The sequence below is a fragment of the Erpetoichthys calabaricus genome, chromosome 11 (assembly GCF_900747795.2).
Source record: "Erpetoichthys calabaricus chromosome 11, fErpCal1.3, whole genome shotgun sequence".
Lineage (NCBI taxonomy): Eukaryota > Metazoa > Chordata > Cladistia > Polypteriformes > Polypteridae > Erpetoichthys > Erpetoichthys calabaricus.
Window position 1 is genome coordinate 116,837,361 of NC_041404.2, and position 22,864 is coordinate 116,860,224.

A 22,864-nucleotide genomic window follows, 5' to 3' on the forward strand; every position below is an offset into this window, starting at 1 on the left:
CTTAAAGGGGTCCATGACTCAAAAAAGGTTAAGAATCACTGCACTAATAATATTAGCTCCTTGGAGAGAAAACTACAAATATTGGATACAGAAAAGACCTCAGTTAGTTACTAAGTACTTCTGATATATCCAATCAACAGAGGGCATTATAACTGGAGCCAATTGTCATAGGAATTGGTTGTGTACACTGCTAGCGTATTACATATACACTAAATATGTATATACTGTATACATAAAATATTGAAATTATTATATTTAAATTATATTATTACTAAAAATTATATTATTAGCACAGAAATTAACTAATAAATTAAAAGAAAACACCCATGATCTGCATAATCACCAACTTAAGTTACTCTGACCTAACTTTGTAGTCATTGATGCTGGATGCAGAGGCTCATGATAACTAAAAGTCTTATCTTATGTTTTATTAGTTGGACCGTGGGGCTGTGGGAATGCTTTGGAGTCACAGGTCTCAGATGCCCTTCTACTCAGTATTTGTGACGTGGCTACTTGACTGTAGTAGCAGTAGTATGTGTACAGAATACAATGAAGCTGTTCAATCATATGAGCCATCCAGGGTATTTCTCTTTTTCACCATTTTGAGATGACCCTAAATTTGATCCCTAAGAAGAGTGAAAAAATAGAAGAAATAAGTCACAGAACACACAGCCTGGCAAGAAAGTGGCTATTAAAAAGTCATAGACTGGCATTGAGCAAAAAAAGGAGTACAGATGACTTTATATTCACCCCTCTCCACTCAATTCACATGAGTCTTAGATGGTGCTTATTATGTTTCACTTTATTATATCAATAAACCAAATTTGTGCCTTGGACTGAATTTTGACAAAGGGTATTTGTATAAGAAATGTTTTAATTTACATAGTGTTATTGTCCTGGTGGCTTGCAGTGCATAACCAATGTCTTGTTACTTTTGTAATAATTTCACACATAATATTCATTCACTAAATTTTCCAAACAGAGTTTTTCCAATATTTATTTACATAGAACTAGACATTTTGAGCACCACTTCATTACAGGGCATAATTATTCATATAACTACACTCACATTTATCAGGTCGATCCAGAGACACCAATAAAACTAACTTAAGTACCTGTAAAAATCCCTCAACACACACACACGGAGAATGATGTAATCTTTACACAAACTGTGCCAAGGGTGAGACTTAAATCTTGGGGCTAAAAGAGAGCCACTGTGCTACCTACCCGTAACACACTTATATAAAAGATCTGTTTTAGATTTGCAATTGTTAATGTCAATATGAAAAAAAGCAACCCAACACTACAATACATTTTTGTTAAAATTCTCCTGAAGTTAAAAAAAGATGGCCGACCTCTACTGTTCCAAATCTAATCTTTGATTTGAGGTTTAAAAGTGAAATAAGACCAATCTGCCCATCCGGCTTGTCAAGTTACAGTAAGCTGTCCCTGTGGGTTTTCTTAGAAGTTTTCATTTAAATGACTTATTATTTAACTAGCATTTATTTGTGTATTTACAAACATCTGTTCACTGGATATGCCTAACATCCCATTTTCTTTGTGCTTCTTATTGCCTTTCTTTCGATGGTCATTCCAGCCCTGTTGTGGACACCAGACAGCGTGACACCCAGGTGCAAAGATTTACATCACATGGTCTTAGTAAGATAGTAAGACTTATTAAGACTTGCATTTGTTCATCAAATACTCCCGACCTCTTGTGGATGCTGGACCACATTGCGCCTGGGCAGGGGCTTGGACACTAGGCAGACGTCTTATTGCTGTATATACAGAGAGACTGCTGAGATAACTTTTTCAATACCTGTGAATTTCCTAAAGATCTGGGTTAGATCCTCATATATAATTCTCTCTTCAAGTCTACTATTTTTACTCTCATTTTAAAACAAATGGAACTCAAAACTATTTTTCTTTTTTAGACTAGGGGCTTTGCCCCCTGCTCTTTTTGCTTGCCAACCCCCCTGTCTCTGATGCTCGCGGTGTGAAGAGGGTGGCTGAATGCACCGCAAGGAGACACAGTCGCTCCTCTGAAACCTCCTCTTAAACGATGATACAATGGGAAACAAATACAGTAGAACCTCGGTTCACAAACGTCTCTGAACACGTACAAATCGGGTTACGGCCAAACAGTTTGCCAAACTTTTGCATCTGTTCATGACCACACACTCGGTATACGAACAAGCCAGTTTCCCTTTCGGTTTGTGCGAGCCGATGATTTCCGCACGTGTTCAGTCTCTCATTGTGCATTCCCTGTGCAGCGAGTGAGCGAGAGAGCGAGAGAGACACACACACACACGCGCGCAGGCACGCAAAAGAGAGAGAGAGAGAGACACACACACACGAGAGAGAGAGAGAGAGCGAGAGAGAGGGCTGGCCGGGCTTGTTTTTGAAGAGACTGATTCGAGCATTGTTTTAACCTCGTTGTATTTAATGAAGACTTTTTCTATTGGATTTTAACCTCCACTTCACTTCTGTTTACAGCGATTGGTTCGTAGCGTGCATTGTTGCAATGTTACTTTTCTTGATTGTTTATTAAATTATGGATTTTCAAATGTTCATTTTTTTCCCTGTGCTTAAAACTCATTACAAAAAAGTTTTTTTACATTTAGTTTACTATTACGCTGTGCATTCTATGGTTTAATTAACTATATTTGTGCTTAAAAATCTTCAAAAAATATATATTTACATAGTTTGTACAGTCTGGAACGGATTAATTGTATTTACATACAATCCTATAGGGGAAATTACTTCGAGTCACGACCAAATCGGGTTACGACCAGAGCTTTGGAACGAATTACGGTCGTGACCCGAGGTTCCACTGTATAGTTTTTTTTTTTTACCTCCTCTTTGCTCGATCAGCTGCTGGCTTGCAGCTGCTGCCGTGCCGCGTGATCTGCATCTCGCACAGCGCACTTTTGTCTTATCACCTATGTTCATATATTCAATCTCTTTTCGCTTTTACCTTTTCATCAATATTGCATTGAATTTTGATTCCGTGTTTGGAATTATATTGTTTCTTTCTCTCAACAAGAAATGTGTGTAAGAATAGCATTCACACAAATGAGAAATGATTTCTCTCGCGGGATTTCACTTTCACCAAACAACAAATCTTTTCATTCTCGCAGATACGCCTCTTCATTAGGAAGAAACACTACTTTTTTTTTCCCTGATAGCAACATGAATTAGACGATCTACAAGTCTCCGACTCTTTTCGCTGTTCCGTTATTTCACCGAGTAATAATTTCTGTTTGTTTGCGCTAATGCAATCTTTACTATAATTTTCACTTTCGAAATTTTCATACTTCCATTGTGTCTAACCTGCTCGGCATGTGTACTGCACCAATGTTTTTGAATTCTTTACGGCGTTCTACTTTGTCATCTACTCTGTTTATTTCGGGCGTGGTTAAATCTCTTGGCACAAAGACTCGTCTCTCTGTGAGAAAATCATGTCTTGTCTCCTTCCAACCTTCCAAGATTTTTTTTTTATAATGGAGAGATGAAATTCACATATAAGCCTTGTTATGTTTATGAATCAATTTGTTTTAAAATTCACTGTGTGACAATTTTGTTTTTAACAGATTGTATCATTTTGAGTACCAATTGTTATGATTCAACAATGGGTTGTTAGGGGACATGTCTCGGAAGGTGTGTCAAATGATATCATTGGTGAGACAGTAACACTTTGTCCAAGTTTGTGGATACTTTTAAGAACTCTTCTACTAGTGCTGTTTGTTTAATTCGCTGGCTAGTGACTCTGCCTTTGTACTGCTGACTTTAATTTGGATCAGGCGCATGATTGATTGTCTCTCTGGTTCTGACCCTGACTTTATTTCATGATAATGTTCCATCTCCTGATCAATTGTATCTTGCAGTATGCCTCAGACCTCAGTCTGTGTCAGCACATTTAGTTGTTTAAGTAAAACTTGTCTTTCATTCCAGGCATTTCATTTCTTCTGCATAGTATGGCCAGAAGTGCACATGTAGTGATTTAGAATTGGTATCACTAGTGCATTACTGAGTTTGAGCTTAATGCCCAATAATTTGAATACAACAGGCCATTGTATTTATAGCCAATCACCTTACTGTATGCAATTTATGGTATGTTTTACTGCTTTCAAATGAAAAGTGATCATTTCTGCTAGCAAAGCTCATTTGAGGATTTTTTCACTCGATTTCAATTCCCAAGTTGTCTCCCCAAATCTTGCTCGTGTAACACTAGAGGGCGCTGTCGCTCCTCTAAACTGACAGACAAACGCTCAGGACACCAGGTAAGAGTTTTAATTTGTAATCTTCTTATTAATATTTTTCCAAGCACCACAGTCACCATACACAAGTAAATGAATAAATACAATAAATCACACAAATTTCTCCTCCACTCCTCCAAGCAAGCTCTGTCCTACTACCTCCCAACTCACTTCCTGGGTGTCCACCAGTCCTTTATATAGTCCTTGACCCGGAAGTGCTTCTGTCCTTCCATCCTTGTGACTCATCAGCACTTCTGGGTCAGATGGAGAATTGTATTTTTATTCAGCCTTTTCTTCTGTGCTTCCGTCCCCGTAACTTTGTAGTACTTCCGAGTTATGTAGACAGTAGGGACTCCCCAGTCTCCCTACAACATCTCCTGGTGGCACTCACAGTACCCAGCAGGGCTGTGTTGCCGAACTCCAGGTCCCATACTGCCCTGGCACCTCTGCAGTCCAGGGAAGCTGCCATCTATCATCCTGGATGAGGCAGTGTCTTTGATAAGCTGCCTTCCCCTATCCTTCCATTACAGGGGTGTCCCGGTCGGGATTAACTTCCGGCAGTCATTTACACTCGTCTGTAATTCATCATAAAACAGCTTCTCTTTGAAAGGTGAGACCAGGTCTGCAATGAACCTGATACTGATGCCATTGAATGATCAAGAGGCATGGCAAACCAGAATGGACACACTGAATATTTAGCATTTTATTGTACCAAAGTAGCCTGGGAATGCTTTTACTTTGGAGCAACTGCAGACCAGACAAACATGATTTATCTTATATAGTGTTGTTCTATGGTTAATCTCAATTGCACGAGAGAACCCTTATTTTGAAATGCCCTGTGGACACAACTATTAGTTTGAAAAAATAATGTGTTCCATTGTGAGTGATACAATAAGCTTGAAACTCCTTTTGGATCCATGTTTGTTGGTCATGTTATTGAACATTTTTGTTTGATAGGTTAGTTGGCTGTTTTAGGGACAACCCTGGCTAAATTCACAATCCAAAGCTTGACCAGGTAGGCCACACATGGATCTTCCTTGGTCCAAACCTGAGAGATCCACAATTATGGACTTTTGTTCTAAAGATTTCTTATTTACTGCTCAAATGCCAGCTCATCAACAAAGAAAGATCACATACCATTTCTTGTTGATGTGTTCTTACAATTATTTTGCCAATAGCGAGTGGCCCGCAAAACAGGCTTGTAGAAACTTTCTTGTAAGTTAGATGAAGTCTGCTAGACTGCACTTCAAGTTCATTTCTGAGCCGACATCAGTTAACCTTGAGCTCAAGATCTTAGCGGCTTGGATCGATTCCTTTCCTTTGTCGCATTTCCTCTGTTGCCACCTGCCAGCTCTTACATCTGACCTCCACCTCAGCCCCTTTGTCTTTGATCTCTTTGCAGCTTATCTGCTAATCGCGCCCTCGCTTTATCAGCCACTGCAGGTGCCACTCCACCATGCAATCCTCTTTCTACCCATATCTCTGAGCCAGGGCTCACCAACCGAGCTTATTGATTCTGGTCCTGCCTGTCTGAATAATTAAAAGCACATCCAGCACACTTTAATCAGTGCAGGTAATTGGGTATTGTAATTGAACAGAGTGCATTTTATTCTTTTTTCTTGCTCCTTTCTTTTTTATTCAATTTAAAAGGATGGCATGTTATCAATCTTTTTGCCTCCTCTATTTTCTTTTATCTGGTGTTGACGGTAAATTGAGTTTCTCCAAGCTGTTAAAGTTGTTGTGGATGCTCCCCTAGTTCCTCTGAATTTTAGTCCTGCTCCTCTGTGGACCCATCACTCTGACAGGTCACGGTTACCTTTCAGCGTCTTCCATGACCTTGAAAAGTGTCGGAGAACACAGGAGGCGGTGCGGTCGTTGCTATGAGCAGCTCTGAATGAAAAGAACCCATTTAGCACCCAAGCAAATTATTCCTCCTTCATAAACAGTAAAAGATTACCTTCCTGTGTGTTGGCTTGGTAAAGAGTTGCATTAAAGGGATAATTAGCTGCAGATTCCTAAAAGCTGCCTCATTCAGATTCTCTTAATCGGATAAGGGATATCGAAGAAAAAAGCCTCACTTTCTTTTGGAGCAAATTTCCAAATAGTCCTTGTTAATTTTCACTTTGTTTGCAGGCTATAATTTTTTGATTTGATACTAAATCATGACACAAAATGTGCCTTTTCCTGCTTGCATGTAAACATGTAAACACAAGTCACCTATTGAGAAAAAAAAGAAAGTGTAACCTTTTGAATTTTTGCCATGCTACTTTCAGATGGAAGGCTGCTTTAAAAAAAATTTTAGCTATGTGAAATATGCTTATTTAAAGGGATTAGGAAGTGGAAAATAAAATCACTGAATTGTTATTCTGAACTACATCTTGCGAGACAGACTAAAAACAGATGGCAAGAAAAAAGGGGGACAATTTAGAAAATGGCGTATGGCACCTCCACTGCGATTGTTTCAACCTTCTAGCAAGTAAGAAATGTACTCACTATCTTCTTAGTTTGGATCAAGGGCATTATTGTTAACAAAAACTGTAGCTCAAATGACTAATAAAGCATTTTGTTATTCAAAATAAAATACAACTAAAATCAAGGTGAAAAATTTAACGGAAATCAAAACTCCATACTGAAATAAAATAAAATGGGTGGAATGAAAATCTATTGTTTCTATTTTTTAGAATACACTAATTGTGGATGATTCTTCCTTTTCTCTAACTGGCACTACACAGTATGACTCTGTAGAGTAATCAACAGGACAGTTGTCAGCCAACTAGAAAGAACATATTTTGGAACAAGGATAAACAGCAAACAATTGGTTGTAATTGGCATGTTTCTGTCTGGGAGTATTTTTGTAATAAGAGCAAGTGTGTCATTGAGCGTACGAGGGTCAGGTTTATGGAACTGAATTAAACTGACAGTTCCCGAGGAATTTAAAGACACTCTTAACAAGGTTGAGGACCGTGACATTCTGACAAAACACAAACCTACCGAAGAAGGTAAATTAGCAGACAACTTTGAGCCACCAAACTATATCTTCATGTCTGGAACAAGCTACCATCTAGTCACCTCAATCAATCCAAATCAAAACTGAGAATGTACTGATACAGATCCTTATTGAATTAGCAATGTCCAGCAGGGTGTGTAAATTACTTTTTGACGCATGAATAACTCTTTTGCACCCGAGAGAAGACTCTGAGTCCACAGGTTCAGAAAAAACAACTTTATTCCTATCAAAACAGACACAGTCTTCATTCAAATGGGAGCTACAACTTTAATACGCACAGACACAGCAAACAAGCAGTAACGGGGCCAGAACAGTGGCCAGGTTAGAATGTTCCCCGCCTCAGCCATTGGCCGACCGACAAATTACGTGGAAAGGTTGTGAACCTGTGGTTGCCTCAGTGATGGATAAACAATCCCTGCCTGCAATGACAGAGTTTAAGCACTCTGCACAGCTGGGGGACTCTCAGGCTCTCAAAAACCTCATAACCTGCATTCATAAGGTACTACAGGGGTTGGCAACCTTTCAGTGGTGTCGTGCCAAACCTATGTTACAATGCTATTGCCGATATAATTCTACTAATTTTGTTATATATAGTATCAAAATTGGTCTGGTTATAATGGGCTTTAAAAGTATTTGGGATTCTACTGGATAAAACAAGCAGACTCCAAACTGACAATCAGTCAAGAGTCTGAACCCAGGTCCCAAGAGAGCAGCACGAACCACTGGACCACCTGCTGTTTTTTATAACTGGAGTGCAATCAAATTATTATTATTATTATTATTATCATTATCATTATTATTATTATTATTATACATACATGGGCTTGGAGGTGAGAAACTGAAGATGCAAATCAGTGATTTAAATTCAAATGTCGTTGCCACTTGCTTAACAATGTACTTAGCATCTGTTTTCAAAGTAGATAAAATGAACTGTTTGGTGCACGTCACTCTAACTTATAGAGGCATCTAAGACTGAAGGCTGTAAATGTTTGCTTCTCACTGCTTTTCAGAACAAAAGTATCAATCATAGTGAATGTGTGCCTGCTGATTTGATGATTAAGAAATCACTCTAACTGTGTAAGACATTCCATGGTGTTGAAGGAAGCTAGTGCTTTCTGCACAGAGGTGCTTTACAGAGGATGGTGGCAAGATGTCTTCTATTAAAAGCCATCCATTTGTACTCATGACTTAACATGAGATTGATCAATGCCCATTTTTCAACTTTTCGCAATCATTTTTGAGGTGTCTTTTAATGTAATGACAAAGTTTAATTGGATTACAATAAATACATCAGTTTTGCTGAGATGAATTTCAAAAGTCATGGAACAAAATTTTCGGCATTTTAAGTTTTCATGCTAATATTTAAAGTAAAAGTTTGCGCCTTCTCCTGGTGTCTTTGCTTTTCTCTTGAATCCAGATTAGGTTAACTATGACAGGATTTACTTAAATATAGTTCTAGATCATTTGATTTAAATTTTTGGTATCACTTTAGTTTAGGTACTGCAAAAATACATCAATTACTTATTGACTCTTATGAAACAAGACCTTAATGAAGGCTTCTTTTGGTGTTGATAACACTTACCAAGCGTCAGTAAAGTGGTGATATGTGGCCTACTAAAATAACTTCACTTTGGAACGGTCAGAAGTGGCTTAAGATAGACAGACGAATTTCTCTTGATATGGCATAATTCAATACAAGACCGGTGAATCCTTTATATTCATAAGTAATTGCACTAGCATGTCAATATACCACACTGCACAGAGATGGATCATCTAACTGCTGATGTTTTTTTAACCGTAATTAAGACTAAAAGAAGCCTTTTTTAAGGTCTTATTCCATAAGACTAAATGAGTAATATATGCATTTTGCAGTACCTAAACTAAAGTGTCACCAATTTTTTTTTTATTGCTAGCTGAAATACCAAGCATTGCCCGGGAGGAAAATAAAGTGTTTTTTTTTTAAATTGTTTCAGAAAAGTATAATTAAAAAAACACAACGTTAAAAATGAAACTAAATCAACAAACAATGAAGACTCACTAATCTGCTTGTCATGTGGTCTTGTAGGTATGTTATCATCCAGTTGATGCTCAGAACCGGCCAACTCTATTTAATTTCAAAAACAACAGGGGTGCGGTGGTGCTAAAACATAAAGAATGCTGGCAGTCACCTCCAGTTCCCCCTCTGATGGTTGTTCCGAGTGTCAACTGGATGATAACATGCATACAAGATCACTCCCCACCATACCCAGAAGGGGGTGGGTTAGGTTTGATTTCACCCCACAGTCTTTTTAGTCAACCAGTGAGAAACGTGTACCAAGTTTCATGAAATTTTTCTGTTCAGAAAATGATGCTGGAACATACTCACACATACACACACATACACACATTGACTTATATATATATATTATTATTGTTGCTTGAGTTGTTTATTTTTAATGGCCATTGGTATGTTGTTAATGATGGCTACTGCTGCTCTCCATGGCCGATGATGCATGACTTATGATGTCATCATGCTGTAGCTAAGATAGGTTTGATAATGAAGAGACAGATGGATAATTTCATTTACAATACAATGGTAGGTCCTTTGTGCTGAGACAAAACAGATAACGTAAATGAATGATGTACTCCAGGGGTCTCCAACTCCAGTCCTGGAGAGCTACTGTGGCAGCAGGTTTTCATTCTAACCCTTTTCTTAATTTGTGAACAGATTTTGCTGCTAATTAACTCTTTGCCTTAATTTTAATTGATGCACATCTGAAGACTCAGGCCCCTTAATTATTTATTTGTTCATTAATTAGCAACTAAACAATATTAAGACACAAAATCTACCAACACATAAACAACAACCTGCATCCATCACACAATAACTGAAAATAAAGAAAAGTGAAGGCCTCAGTAATGTTGATCTGCTCAGGTCCACATAACATTTTGACAGCACTCTTAAAAAAGAAAATCAACAGTTTTAGAATTGTCTGCCATGGCAGAATGAACGCCATGGAATTAAATAACGGGTTTAATTAGCAATGAGAATTGGCTTCAAATTAAGAAACTGAATGAAGTGAAGTTGGTTGGAGTTTGAGGCCCCAACTTAGTTGGTCATCTCTTGGCTCACTTCACATCAAATTTATCTTTAGGTGACGTTTAAGGAAAAAAGAATCAATTCAGCGTTTAGAGTCTCAAGAAAAGTCCCTTAAAATAAATGGAAATAGTTAATTAGCAGCAAAAACTGGTCACTAAGTAAAAGAGTTAGAATGAAATGTTGCAGCCACAGTAGCTCTCCAGGACTGGAGTTGGGGACCCCTGCTCTAAATCTTTCCTTGCATGATATTTTAAAAGCCATCATCATTCATACCTAATTATCCAAGACTGGATTCATAAAAGGAAAAAAACATTTTTGCATTCATTTGTATTTTATTTTGTTAGTTTTGAATTTACAGGTTACAACAATTTCTTCTGCCCACTGACTATGATTTAGCCAACATCTCATATTTCTTGGCTCTGGTTACATGTATCCTTTTTGTATTTTGACTTATCAATTGTTCTTTGACTACAACTCTGCCTACAATCCTGAGCCTTTGTTATTTGAGTATTGTCTTCCTTGTCACAACCACACAGGAATTCTGACTTTTCTATCCCATCTTCTCTTTGTCACTTAGCAGAAGCCGTACAGGTGGAACGCAACTTAAAGATGTCACATGCTGTATACTGTCCCCACAAACAGGCCATTGTACATATTACTATGGTTTCTCCAATACACAGAAATTCACTGCTGTCAACTCCCCCCACCATCACCACCACTGTTACCTAGTGGGTGTACCCTGGTTGTTTATATGCTCACTTAATGCACCGTCAGGACTGTGAGTGTATAATTTGCAAAGTGATTGTCACAGTATGTATTACCAGAACAACCAAAACACATGGCTAATGGCTCACCAAAATGTTGTCACATGACATCACATGAGTATGGTGATTTTTTCCACTAGAGAGCTTTATTTAAATACTAATTGACAAGCAGATGCATATAGAAATTGATTCACAATATTTCTTCCAGACAGGAACTAAATACCTTTATTCTTGTGTGAATGGTAGAAATTTCATTGGAAGCAATTTATTTTGGGAATTTTTTAGTGATGCAAAACATTATATTTTACTGTGAATTGTTTTGATCATCACTAGTCAGGATACCTTTCAATTACAATCACAACTGATTCACAGTGAGGTCAAGTGGGCTGCTAAGGGTCAGACAGTGAGGTAGATTAGGTGCTTCAAAGTCCAGCTCTTAGCCACTAGGCCACACTGCCTTCTAACAATCATCAAGCCACAGGTCTCCTTATTTCATTTTCAGTGGCATGACTTGTTTTTGCTTCTTTTTTATTTCCCAATTGACCATATCATGTCTGTTTTGACACACATTACTCTTTTATGCCCTTTTGTGGAATACTTATATATAAACACAGAGATGTCCATTGTTCAGTTCAAATGAAAACTGCAGAATTTTGAAAAGGGTGGTCATTGTTTAGGGACCATTAGAATTCAATCCAATATTGTCCCAATAATAAGTGCCAATAAAATTGTCACTTATGCTGTAGCACATTTTCTCCAGTCTAAGAAATAAAGCTTTTTGTAATTCTTTCATAGTAGGTCAGTTCGAAAGTGACTTGCACAAGTATAACTGATTAAACTTATTTTTTGAGATTACCTTTTTCATTATTGAGCAATAATAGGAACATGTCACAGAAATACAGTGTCACATAGGTTTCAAACAAGAATTATAAACGGATAAGAGAAGAACTAACTATTCTATTAGCTCCTGGCTGATACTGATAGAGTCCATTACAGGTTACCTTGAAATAACTCTCCTTGTTCCCATTGAAGCACCAATCTGTTTACCTCTCCCACTGAGTTCCCAGCAGAGAGAAAAATGCCTCCCTAAATGGGGTCAAATAGGCCAGCTGGCTGTGTATAGGTACATCATTTAACCTCCATGACTGTTTCAAGCTTTCTTCATGATGAATGCCAACATTGTTGAAGGAATGTTGAAGGATAGCTTTTTGCTATGGCTCTCCCTAGACAAACGGTCATCATTCTTCAGATCATGTTCAGCATTAGACACTTCTACTGTGCATCCAATTTTCTTTCTACACTGTCGACCAAAGCTCAAGATCAGCCACCTGTTGTGAGCGCCATTTAACACATCAATCAAATATCAAATTTTACTTACACAGATATGAAGGTACAGCCATTTTGTAAAAACTGGCAAAGGATAGCATATATGACCTTTTGTATTGCATTTATGATTTACATGCAAAAAACATGTCCTGTTCCTGCTAGCATTAAAAAATTACAGCTGCCATGCTCTGGAGCGTTAGCCAAGGCAAAGACGAATGAAAATACTTTTGTTTGTTTCTTTTTGTTTGTCTACAAGTAAAATGACTGTTGTGCTAATAAACCCAAGAGTATCTCATCGGGCCTACCTTGATATAGCACTCTATGCCTCCAATGTGCAGTCAACTAATATCCTGTTAAGGAAAGCTGAGCACTGCAGGCTACACTAAGAGGAGGAAATCCTCTGTCGTCCATCATTTAAATTAGAATGAGCAAACATTTAGAGAAGATCCTCTGTTGGCCATCAGTTAAATTAGAAAGGTCCAGATCCAAAAATAGTTTCATATCACAAGGCCAATATATGGCAACAGATTAAATTGAGCAGCAAAAAAGTTAGTATGTAGCCAGTGCACATCTACAGATGACTAGACTACAGTATGCTGTATGGGCTCCACTCCCAGACCCTCCTTTCATGTGAAGCTTCCCCCTCGCCACACCCGGGCAAAGAACTGCAGTTATAAGGGCAAAGGAAATAAACGAAGGAGCCCAGTCAGTCTTATAGTGCCATGCAACTGGAACACTTGGCAGTGACAAGTTCAGGGTATCTTAGTACTGGGATAAAATAAATCAACTTGTGCCTCTCATGATTAGTTTGAAACTTTGATTCTTTGTTTTTTTAATCACGCTTTTGCTTTGTACTTTCACATCAATTGTTGTCTTCCAATTATTCTAGACATTTGATTTTTTTTTTACATTACCTTTATTTTCCATCTTCCTCACTGATCTCTGATCCATTTTTACTTGTCCTTTTAAAGGATGAATGCCTACTTGTTGCTTTCAGGTATTGTAACCAGGGTGACATTTTAACCAAATGTAAGGAGCTGCGGCTTAGAACTGGAGATTACAGCACAAGTTGGGGTTTAACTGAAAGGAGGGCTAAAAAGCAGGTATTGGTCATATCAAAAATCAAAATGAGCCAATAGGTAAAGCCAAAATATATGAAAAAAAATATATTCAAAATAAGAGCAAGAAGGTCCTAACTGAAGCTAAACATTCTTTTCTTTAACTAAACAAAATTGCATTTTACTGGAAAATTTGTGTTTACATCCAAAAGCCAGGATGCTGTGTGCTGTGGAACATCATCTTATATAGGTGGGTGTTATGTACTAACATGTGTTTATGTGCTCTATTGCTGTTTTTGAAATAATATTTTTGATACGTTCTGCTATGGTAGAATTAATTGTCTCTTTAAGCTTCTATTGTCTCTTTAGCTTCAGTTCAATTTGTGTTGTGTGCGGAGCCTCGGGAGGTAGAGCCACCCTGACATCACTCCTTCTGACTTCTCTCTCTGGCTGTTTAAGTCTAGGTAAGATCAGAAGTACTGGATTTTCTGGTTGCCAAAAAAATATGTCATTCATTGTACTGAATGTTACTTATTTTATCATGGAGAATTTATTTTGGTGCATTTCAAAGAATTTTTATTATTTTTATAAAGAATTTTTTTTTTGGTCATGAACATACAGTTCATGTCACATGATCACAAGTGGCGCATCAATGACCTATACAGATGTTCCGCTATAAATATGGAAAATCTGCAATGTGGCATCATCCCTTAGTAGATTAACTCCTTCAAATAAAACCTTTCAGTGTAGTTAGGTCATTTCCAAATAGACCTACTGCAAGGTTTCATTTCTCTTATGACCTTCGTCTTTCCCTAACTTCTGTTTTGATTTGCCCTTATGCTTTGTTCACTAGTTACCGCTTTCCTTTTGTTTCAGACCTTTGCCTCTCCTTCATTACGTGCCTGCCTGATGTGACATCTCCTGGTTTGTCTGCATCTCACAATGATTTGTGGAGACACTGTAACAACACCGGCTTTCTTGATTTATTTTTCTTCCTGTCCCTGGATTTCTCCTTTGAACTGAAGATTTGGATATGTTTGCTTAGGATTTTTCTGGAAACTCCTTTTTGCCTGTTTTTGTGCTTTGAGCATTTTATCTGCATTGTTTTATTTTTTCTAATAAATCCTTTATATATAAGAATTCTTTGTTTGTCCTTTTCATATAAGCAGAAGGTTTATGGTCATCCTACTTCTGATGGGACTTTTGCTATACACTGGGGACTTTTCTCTTTGCCAGCTCTACTGGTTTGTGCTCTGCTAGGCCTGAAGCTTGCATTTAGATTTAGTGTGAGTCTCCTTGAGCAGGCTAGTTAGGTTAAGGCCATTATGTCTATGGTCCTTTTAGGAGGCCTCACACCTATCTTGCTATGTTTGGGACTCCAAATCATAACAGTGAGAAGTGATTAAGTCACGCAAGGCAACTTCTGCTTGTCACGGGCTAGAAAAGGATCACTGTTACTAATACATGACACGGCTGGTACCATAAATGATGAGACTACTTGAAGTGGACTGGCACTTCCCCATTCTGCTTTAATGAGTACCAACACTTACTGCATGCGTACAGATAGTTCACCCCACAACCAACCCATATTTAGGAAAACAAACAGAGCTTTCACTGTTGCTTTATATCAGCATGCTGTCGGATATCCAAGGGGAACCAGGCCCTCCCCAAAGGCTCACTGAGACAGTTTGTGTATGTCAGCCTGCTTTTGAACTTCCTAGGTGATCATCAAGCAAAACAATAGGAAACACCTTTTTGTCCACTTCAACCACTACATCCAAAAAAGTAAAACACAAAATGGCATCATAATGATGTTACCAATCTAAAGTTAAAAATATCAGAAAAATATTAAAACTTAATAAATATATACAAAGTTATACAAAAATATTTATTTAAATTGCAAACACATTTTAATATCAGGCACAAGAATGGCCCTTTGGTTGTTGCCAATATGAAAGCCTCTTCTTGAGTTGAATGTTCAAACTATTACGGCTGATATAATTTGCATTTTTCTTTAATTTTTTTGTGCTTTTCTTGAGGTTGTTTCTTAAAATATATGCTTTTAGTTAGGGTTTATTTTTAATTTAAGGATTCAGATTTTGACATTAGTTTGCATCAGAATAGTATTGTTAACAATTTGAATTATTTTTCCTTTTTTTTTCTAAGATACCATTTTGTTTATCACAGGTGCCTCCATTTTATAGATAGATAGATAGATAGATAGATAGATAGATAGATAGATAGATAGATAGATAGATAGATAGATAGATAGATAGATAGATAGATAGATAGATACTTTATTAATCCCAAGGGGGAAATTCACATACTCTAGCAGCAGCATACTGATACAAAAAAAACAATATTAAATTAAAGAGTAATAAAAATGCAGGTAAAAACAGACAATAACTTTGTATAATGCTAACGTTTACCCCACCGGGTGGAATTGAAGAGTCGCATAGTTTGGGGGAGGAACGATCTCCTCAGTCTGTCAGTGGAGCAGGACAGTGACAGCAGTCTGTCACAGAAGCTGCTCCTCTGTCTGGAGATGACACTGTTTAGTGGATGCAGTGGATTCTCCATAATTGATAGAAGCCTGCTGAGCGCCCGTCGCTCCGCCACAGATGTCAAACTGTCCAGCTCCATGCCTACAATAGAGCCTGCCTTCCTCACCAGTTTGTCCAGGCATGAGGCGTCCCTCTTCTTTATGCTGCCTCTCCAGCACACCACTGCGTAGAAGAGGACACTCACCACAACCATCTGATAGAACATCTGCAGCATCTTATTGCAGATGTTGAAGGACGCCAGTCCTCTAAGGAAGTATAACAGGCTCTGTCCTCTCTTGCACAGAGAATCAGTATTGGCAGTCCAGTCCAATTCATCATCCAGCTGCACTCCATATTTTATGGAGTGGTTGTTGCCCTGTTGCTCGGTAATCGACCTGGAAGTGCACAGCTGGTGACCTCACGGGGTTCTGGGTGTAAAGGTCAAAATGAACACTTGTTATTCATTCAGATTTAAGGATTCATAACAAATAAATTGGTGAGTTATTCTTCGCATAGGCCTAGTCTTTCTGCCAAACACAATTTTTCAAATGTATTTTTGACCAAAACTTACAGTTCTGATTTTAAGGTTGACGACACTGTTTCTAACTTTCTTTCTATTTACGAAAAGATCCCCGGAGGCACTTCTTAGCACACCATGATGGAATGAGCCTGTGGCTAAAAGTGCTCTACGATAGCGCCCCCTGGAGGGGATTTTCATGATGGCATCCAGTTTTGCTATTCTTCTCTTTTCCACAACAGCTTCCAGTACATCCAAAGTTAGGCTTGTAATGGAGTAGGCACTCCCGATAAGTTCAGGATTTCGGCATCTTTTGAACTCAAGTTGCTTCCCCCAGAGACCACAGCGTTGAATAATACACTAGCTACTACAGACTGCTAAAACATTTCCAGCAGCTTGCTGCATACATAAAAAGAGTGGAGTTTCCTCAGGAAGTACAGTCTGCTCTGGCTCTTCTTTTATAGTTTGCTGTTTAACCTCCTTAGCGTTGCATTTTATTCCAAAAAAAACATGTAAAAAGTGTTTTTATTTTATTATTTTTTATTTTATTTTATTAAATCTCAAATGTATAGTAATGATACAAATAATAATAGTACTGATAAATAAAAATAAGAATATGAAATGAAAAATAATAACAAAAATAATAATAACAGTAATAATAATACTACTAATGATGCCAAAACAGTATATAATCTGTCGCAGATGGCTGGGGGGAGGACCGGAAGAGGGCTTACACCTTTCCCAGACCACGTGGGGGCGACCGCCCTGGTACCTATGGGGACCACGGGTGCAGAGCTTTGAAGCTCAACCCTGTAGGGGCCCGTGGTCACCGCCAGGGGGCACCCCAACGCCTTTGAAGCCCTGGTTCCAGGTGCGCAGCCGGCACTTCACACTGGGGAGTGCCGGTGGAAGATTGCTGGGAAGCACCTGGAGCACATCCGGGTGATTATAAAAGGGGGCCGCCTCCCTCCGTTCGTTGGCTGGAGTCAGGTGAGGAGAAGGACAGAGCTTGGTGGAGAGGAGTGGGGGTGGCCTGAAGAGTGAGGCATTTGAGTGTGAGGCCTGGACTTTTTGGGAGTCTTGGGAGTTTGTGGTGAACTTATTCTTGTAAATAGTAACTGTAAATAAACGTGTGGTGGTGCTTAAACATGTCTACCTGTCTGTGTTGGGGGCTCATTCCACAAATCTCAAAACAAGTCCTTTGTGTGGTAAATCTTAAAGCAAGGTATTTTCACAGACAGGACAATAACAGCATGTTTCTTTTTGGATTTTCTTTCCAGATTTATCAGTTTTTGAACAGCACACTAAACAGGTATGAGTTGGATTCTGTTTTTTTTTTTCTGTTGGAGGTATATAATCAATAAAATGTCTACCAATAAGACACTCTGGATTGATCAACAATGTGCTGGGTCGACTGCGTCTCTTTAGAAGTAGTGTGGATGGTGGATGTGTGACAATGATTTGTTCTGCAAGATGGCATATTTGATACAGTTTTGCCAGCTTGTTGGTTGTGTAACACAAATGCATTTCAAATGCACTGTTCCACTGATAAAAAAATATTTTTTTGTAGTATTTCTTTTGTTGCCCCTACATAATGGGATAGAAAGTCAATTGTACTCGACCACAGCACAAGGTTTCGTAACCTGCTTGTTGCCTTTTGCCTGCACAGTGACCATATCTGCATTATGTATACTGCTAAGAAGACAAACTTCTTTCTTGTCTTTCCATTTCAGTGCAAGCACTTTACCCTTTTGCCAAGTTACTAGCGAACCTCACTGTAATTTAGTCAGTCATGTCAGTCATTATCCAACCCGCTATATCCTAACACAGGGTTACGGGGGTCCGCTGGAGCCAATCCCAGCCAACACAGGGCACAAGGCAGGAACAAATCCCGTGCAGGGCAACCAGCCCACTGCAGTACTGTAATTTAGCTCTGACAAAGTCTTCAGGCATGCCACAACAGTTAGGATGCACTGTTCCATATGAGTCAGTCTTTCTTTGCAGCAAGATGTCAAATAGATCTGGGAAAGTATAAAAATTGTCAATGCTTACACAGTAACATTGATCCAGCATAGCATCTATCAAAGTCAGCATCGATGATTTAGCAACGCTTTACTGATTGTATTTCAAACATTGTTCCTTGCTCTGTGTACAGAACCGAATTCCAAACGTATCCCGTTTTAGATTCACAAAGCTCATAAAGCTTTATGCCAAATCTTGCTCTTTTTGACGTGGTGTACTGTATCCATGGCAGTCTGCCCTTGTAAGCCATGAGATTTTCATTGATGCTGACATCATGAAAACACTCTGAAATTTTACTACAGTGGCCTGGTATATCTTCCAAATGTTCTTCATTTTGGCTGCTGGATTGGTATTCTCATCAAGTCTTCATTGTTGGTAAAGTGCAGATATTTCATAATTAGTGAAAACCTCAGACATAATTTCTCCAAAGAATGGCAGCATTGACAGCACTTTTACATCCAGAGTGATTCTCGGTTCTAACGCTTATGCAAGACGCATCTGTACAGTTGCCCAAGTGACACTCGGGACCAATGTTTTTTACACAGTCTTCGCAGCCTGAGTAATGCTTGGGTCTTAATGCTAAGGAGGTTAAGTGATCTCCAAGATACTTGTAGCTCTACACCACTTCCACATTCTCTGACTGGTCATAGAGACCCCTCAGCACCACCAATTCTTTTGTCTTGCTGATGTTGAGTTGTAGTTGGTTCTTCCTGCAACATTTGACTCCTCCACAAGCCTCCTGTACTCTGACTCGTCTCCATTATTAATGCAGCCTATGATGGAGGAGTCATCTGAGAGTTTCTGTAGATGGCAAGCACTGGTGTTGTAGAACTCCACTGTGTAGAGGTTAAACTAGAAGGGAAACAGTAAAGTTCCCCAAGATTCCCCAGTGTTACACACCATCTTTCCTGAAACACAGTCCTTGAGATTCACAAGCTGTTGTATGTTGGTCAAGTAGTCTATGATCCAGGAGACTGTGGGGGCATCAAGATGCATAGTCCTACCTACTTGTCCAGATCAGCAACGCTTCATAGCATTCCATGCTAGATGGGGCACCTCGCTGCTTTCCAATTCCATCACTCAGCTATCCTACCTCAAATGACAATGTCAGTGGCTGCTCATACCTGATATCTCATGGGGGAAATTCTGTATTTCAGTTCCATCCACCCATTCATCCATATTCATACCCAGTTAATCCATCTCATTGTCATGAGAATACTGACAATGTAATCAGTCCTGCTCTAGACAGCAATGCCAAGCAGGGGTTATCTGTCCTTACACTCGCACCTACTCATACAGCCTCAAAATACCAATTAACTAAACACATACTTTTTCAGGAAGCCGGAGAAAAACCACAGTGATGAAGAAAACTCACACAGATCAAGTTTTAAATTAATTATTCTTGAAAGGTGAGGTAATAATGCCAGCTGCTAGCATTTTTCTATTTTCTGCTCATTTTAGTCATCAGTCCGGAGTTTTTTATTTATTTTTTTTAATAAGTGGGATTTAATCACAAAATGAAGGGAATAAAACAGTGTTATTATCAGAAAAGTTTGCCGCGGTGGTGAGGAGGTTGAGAAAGTATTTGCAGGTTAATGTGTGTTTTAATGGTGCCCTGTCCAGCCAGGACTGCTTCCTGCCTTGTGCTCAAAGCTGTTGTAACACATATATAACTCTGAACTGGATTGTGACACCTCAGTGATGAATGAATTACAAAATAGACAAGTATACAGTTTACTAACTTTGAGTGGGTAGTTGTTAATCACTCTTAACTATCTGCTGCACATTAAGTGTATCAGTTTTTAGAATGATTTGCTATTGTCCTCCATTCACTGCCATTCACAGCAATATCATAATATGGAAGTTCGTAGCAGAGATCTAACAACGATAAACTTAACATTAGAAAACTTCAGTCTGGTCAACCTTTCTTAGGCTTTGGGATGAAATCACACAAATTACTAAACTCTCCATCTGAGTTGCAAAATGGTTTATCCCTTTCACCTCGATAAACACATTAATGCTTCTACACCAAACAATTCACTGCAATCACAAGACATTGTAACACGACAGCAGGTGGTGGAATCTGGTTTCCTGAAGATGCGAGATACTCCCAGTTGGTCTCAACATTTTAATTATGGCTGCAAAGGTGTCATTTTATCTTAGACTCTTCCCTGAAGAGCTGCTGCAGGCATTCATGCATTATTTTTCTCCCATATTATCTGAACTTATTCCCATTTCATTCTCTTCATGGTCTGCTGGACACTTAAGTGCTCCATCTAAGATCTTTTAAATGTTTACCTCATATCCCATATGTGGATTTGAGGGTTCTCTTTGGAAATTCTTATATTTTATATTTTACATTTTCTATTTGATTGCCATTAAGGTATACCTGAATAAATAGTATGGTACTTGAAACCATGTAAATACCTGTCCGAGCCTTTGAAATAAAGGAATGAAACACAGGAAAAAATTGGTAGAAAATAATGCACATTTCAGCTAGCCAATACTTACTGTGAGGGCACAGCTCGTTGGTGCAATTTTTTGACTCGAGGTCAAGGCCTTGGCAGTCTTTCCCTCCACCTCCTGGCACTGGCTGGGAGCATTCTCTGCTACGCCATACCGTACAGTCCACACCGCAGGCTGACCACTTACTCCACTCGCTCCAGCCTCCATCTACTGGATATTAAAACAAGACAATAGTAAGCCAGTGGGTCCCCTCTGGTATGGTAGTATGTCCGCTTCACAGATATTGTAATCCCTTCTACTTCTCTCAGTCCTAACTAAATGGCACCTATGTCCATGGCACTCAAGACTATATTTATGAACAGAGAGGACCTGCTCCCACTCATAAGAGAACATATAGAGCTTAAGTCCTTAACCTGATTCTTCTACTATGCATTCTTTTATAACGTCTATTTGTGTCAGTAAAGATGGTGGTGTGTGGTGGGTTTGCTACAGAATATCTTACAGTCTAGTGATCTGGTAGTAATGAAAAGATTAAAATAGACTGCAAGAGAAGAAGTGGAATTGAAAGGCTTGAAGATGATAATTAGAAAGACCAATATGATGGTTGGAAGAGAGGGGACAAGGAGCATAATAAAGTGGCTCCCTAATATCTTTAATTTTGGTACAATGTGAAAATAGTTTGTAAATTTAGATATCAGCATTGAAAAAGTGCTGGCAACAAGGTGAATATAAACAGAAGTGCAAACTCAGTAGGGATGATTGCCCTCACTGTGACTTCTTATAGAGTCATGCAAGTTGTGGGAAGAGTTTGGTGGTTCATGAGATTGAGACATAGCTCAAGAAGATTCAAACGTTAAAGGGCTGAATGTGGTGACCTTCACTAAATGAGAGGACAGACAAAGATTGATGTGAAGAGGAAGAAGTAGGGTAAAGGGTTTGGGGACGTATAACAAAATGTGGACGATGAAGGCAATGCACTCTTATAGAGGTTGTTGGTGAGGTCTAAGAGAACCAAAAGAAGCCAAGAAATGAAGTCATGGAAGATGACCTGAGATGAATAGATGTTTTCCCTAATGACATAATGAAAGTAAGATTTTGTGAGGAACTAGATAACCTGCTTCTAAATAACTTTATTTTGAATAAATTGGTCAACGTTAAACAGCTGGCTGTCTGGCCTTGTTGGTAAAATATCTGACTGTGAATGACAAGAATGCAGGATCAGTACTCACACTTCATGTTAACTAACAAAAGTATAGACATGATTGGACCCTTTTGATATTTAAATCACTTTTGAGACAGATCCTGCTACATAAATAACTACAAATGCAAGCTTTGCTAGTCTAATTCATTAGAACTTTCCAGGCATAAGAAGCCTGACTTAAGACACAAGGAAACACAGCTGAATTTTTACATAGGTCTTCAGGGTTCTTTGACATTTCTAAAACATGTGTCTTGAGATGTGGAAAGAATATCAGTTTACCAAAAGAAAAACCCATATAGACCTAATTAGGTATGAGATTTAGACTGCTAACTAAGGTCCCACCATGCTTCCCAGTTTTACACACGAGAACTGTAAATATTAGATATAATAAGGCAATGACGGACTGACACTTTAAAATGTACGTTATGAGACAGACTTGGCAGTCTGGGTTCATCACTGTCTACTTCCTAAAAGAGAACAGAAGTGATTAAGTTGGTTCACAGAATGTTGGGCTACATAGCACGATGTTTCGAGTACAAGGCAAAGGAGGTCATTCTGCCATACAACACACTAATGGGGCCTCGTCTGCAATCCATTCCTAGTGTCCATATAACAAAATAGA

General features: G+C 38.6%; 1 protein-coding gene across 1 annotated transcript in view; it reads right to left on the minus strand.

The window, feature by feature from the left end:
• unc5a (unc-5 netrin receptor A) overlaps nucleotides 1-22,864 on the minus strand; it is an 869,594-nt gene that overhangs the window by 126,857 nt on the left and 719,873 nt on the right. The window contains exon 7 of the mRNA XM_028813729.2: nucleotides 21,087-21,251. Coding sequence (XP_028669562.1) covers nucleotides 21,087-21,251 — 165 coding nt within the window. The remainder of the gene's footprint in view (nucleotides 1-21,086; nucleotides 21,252-22,864) is intronic.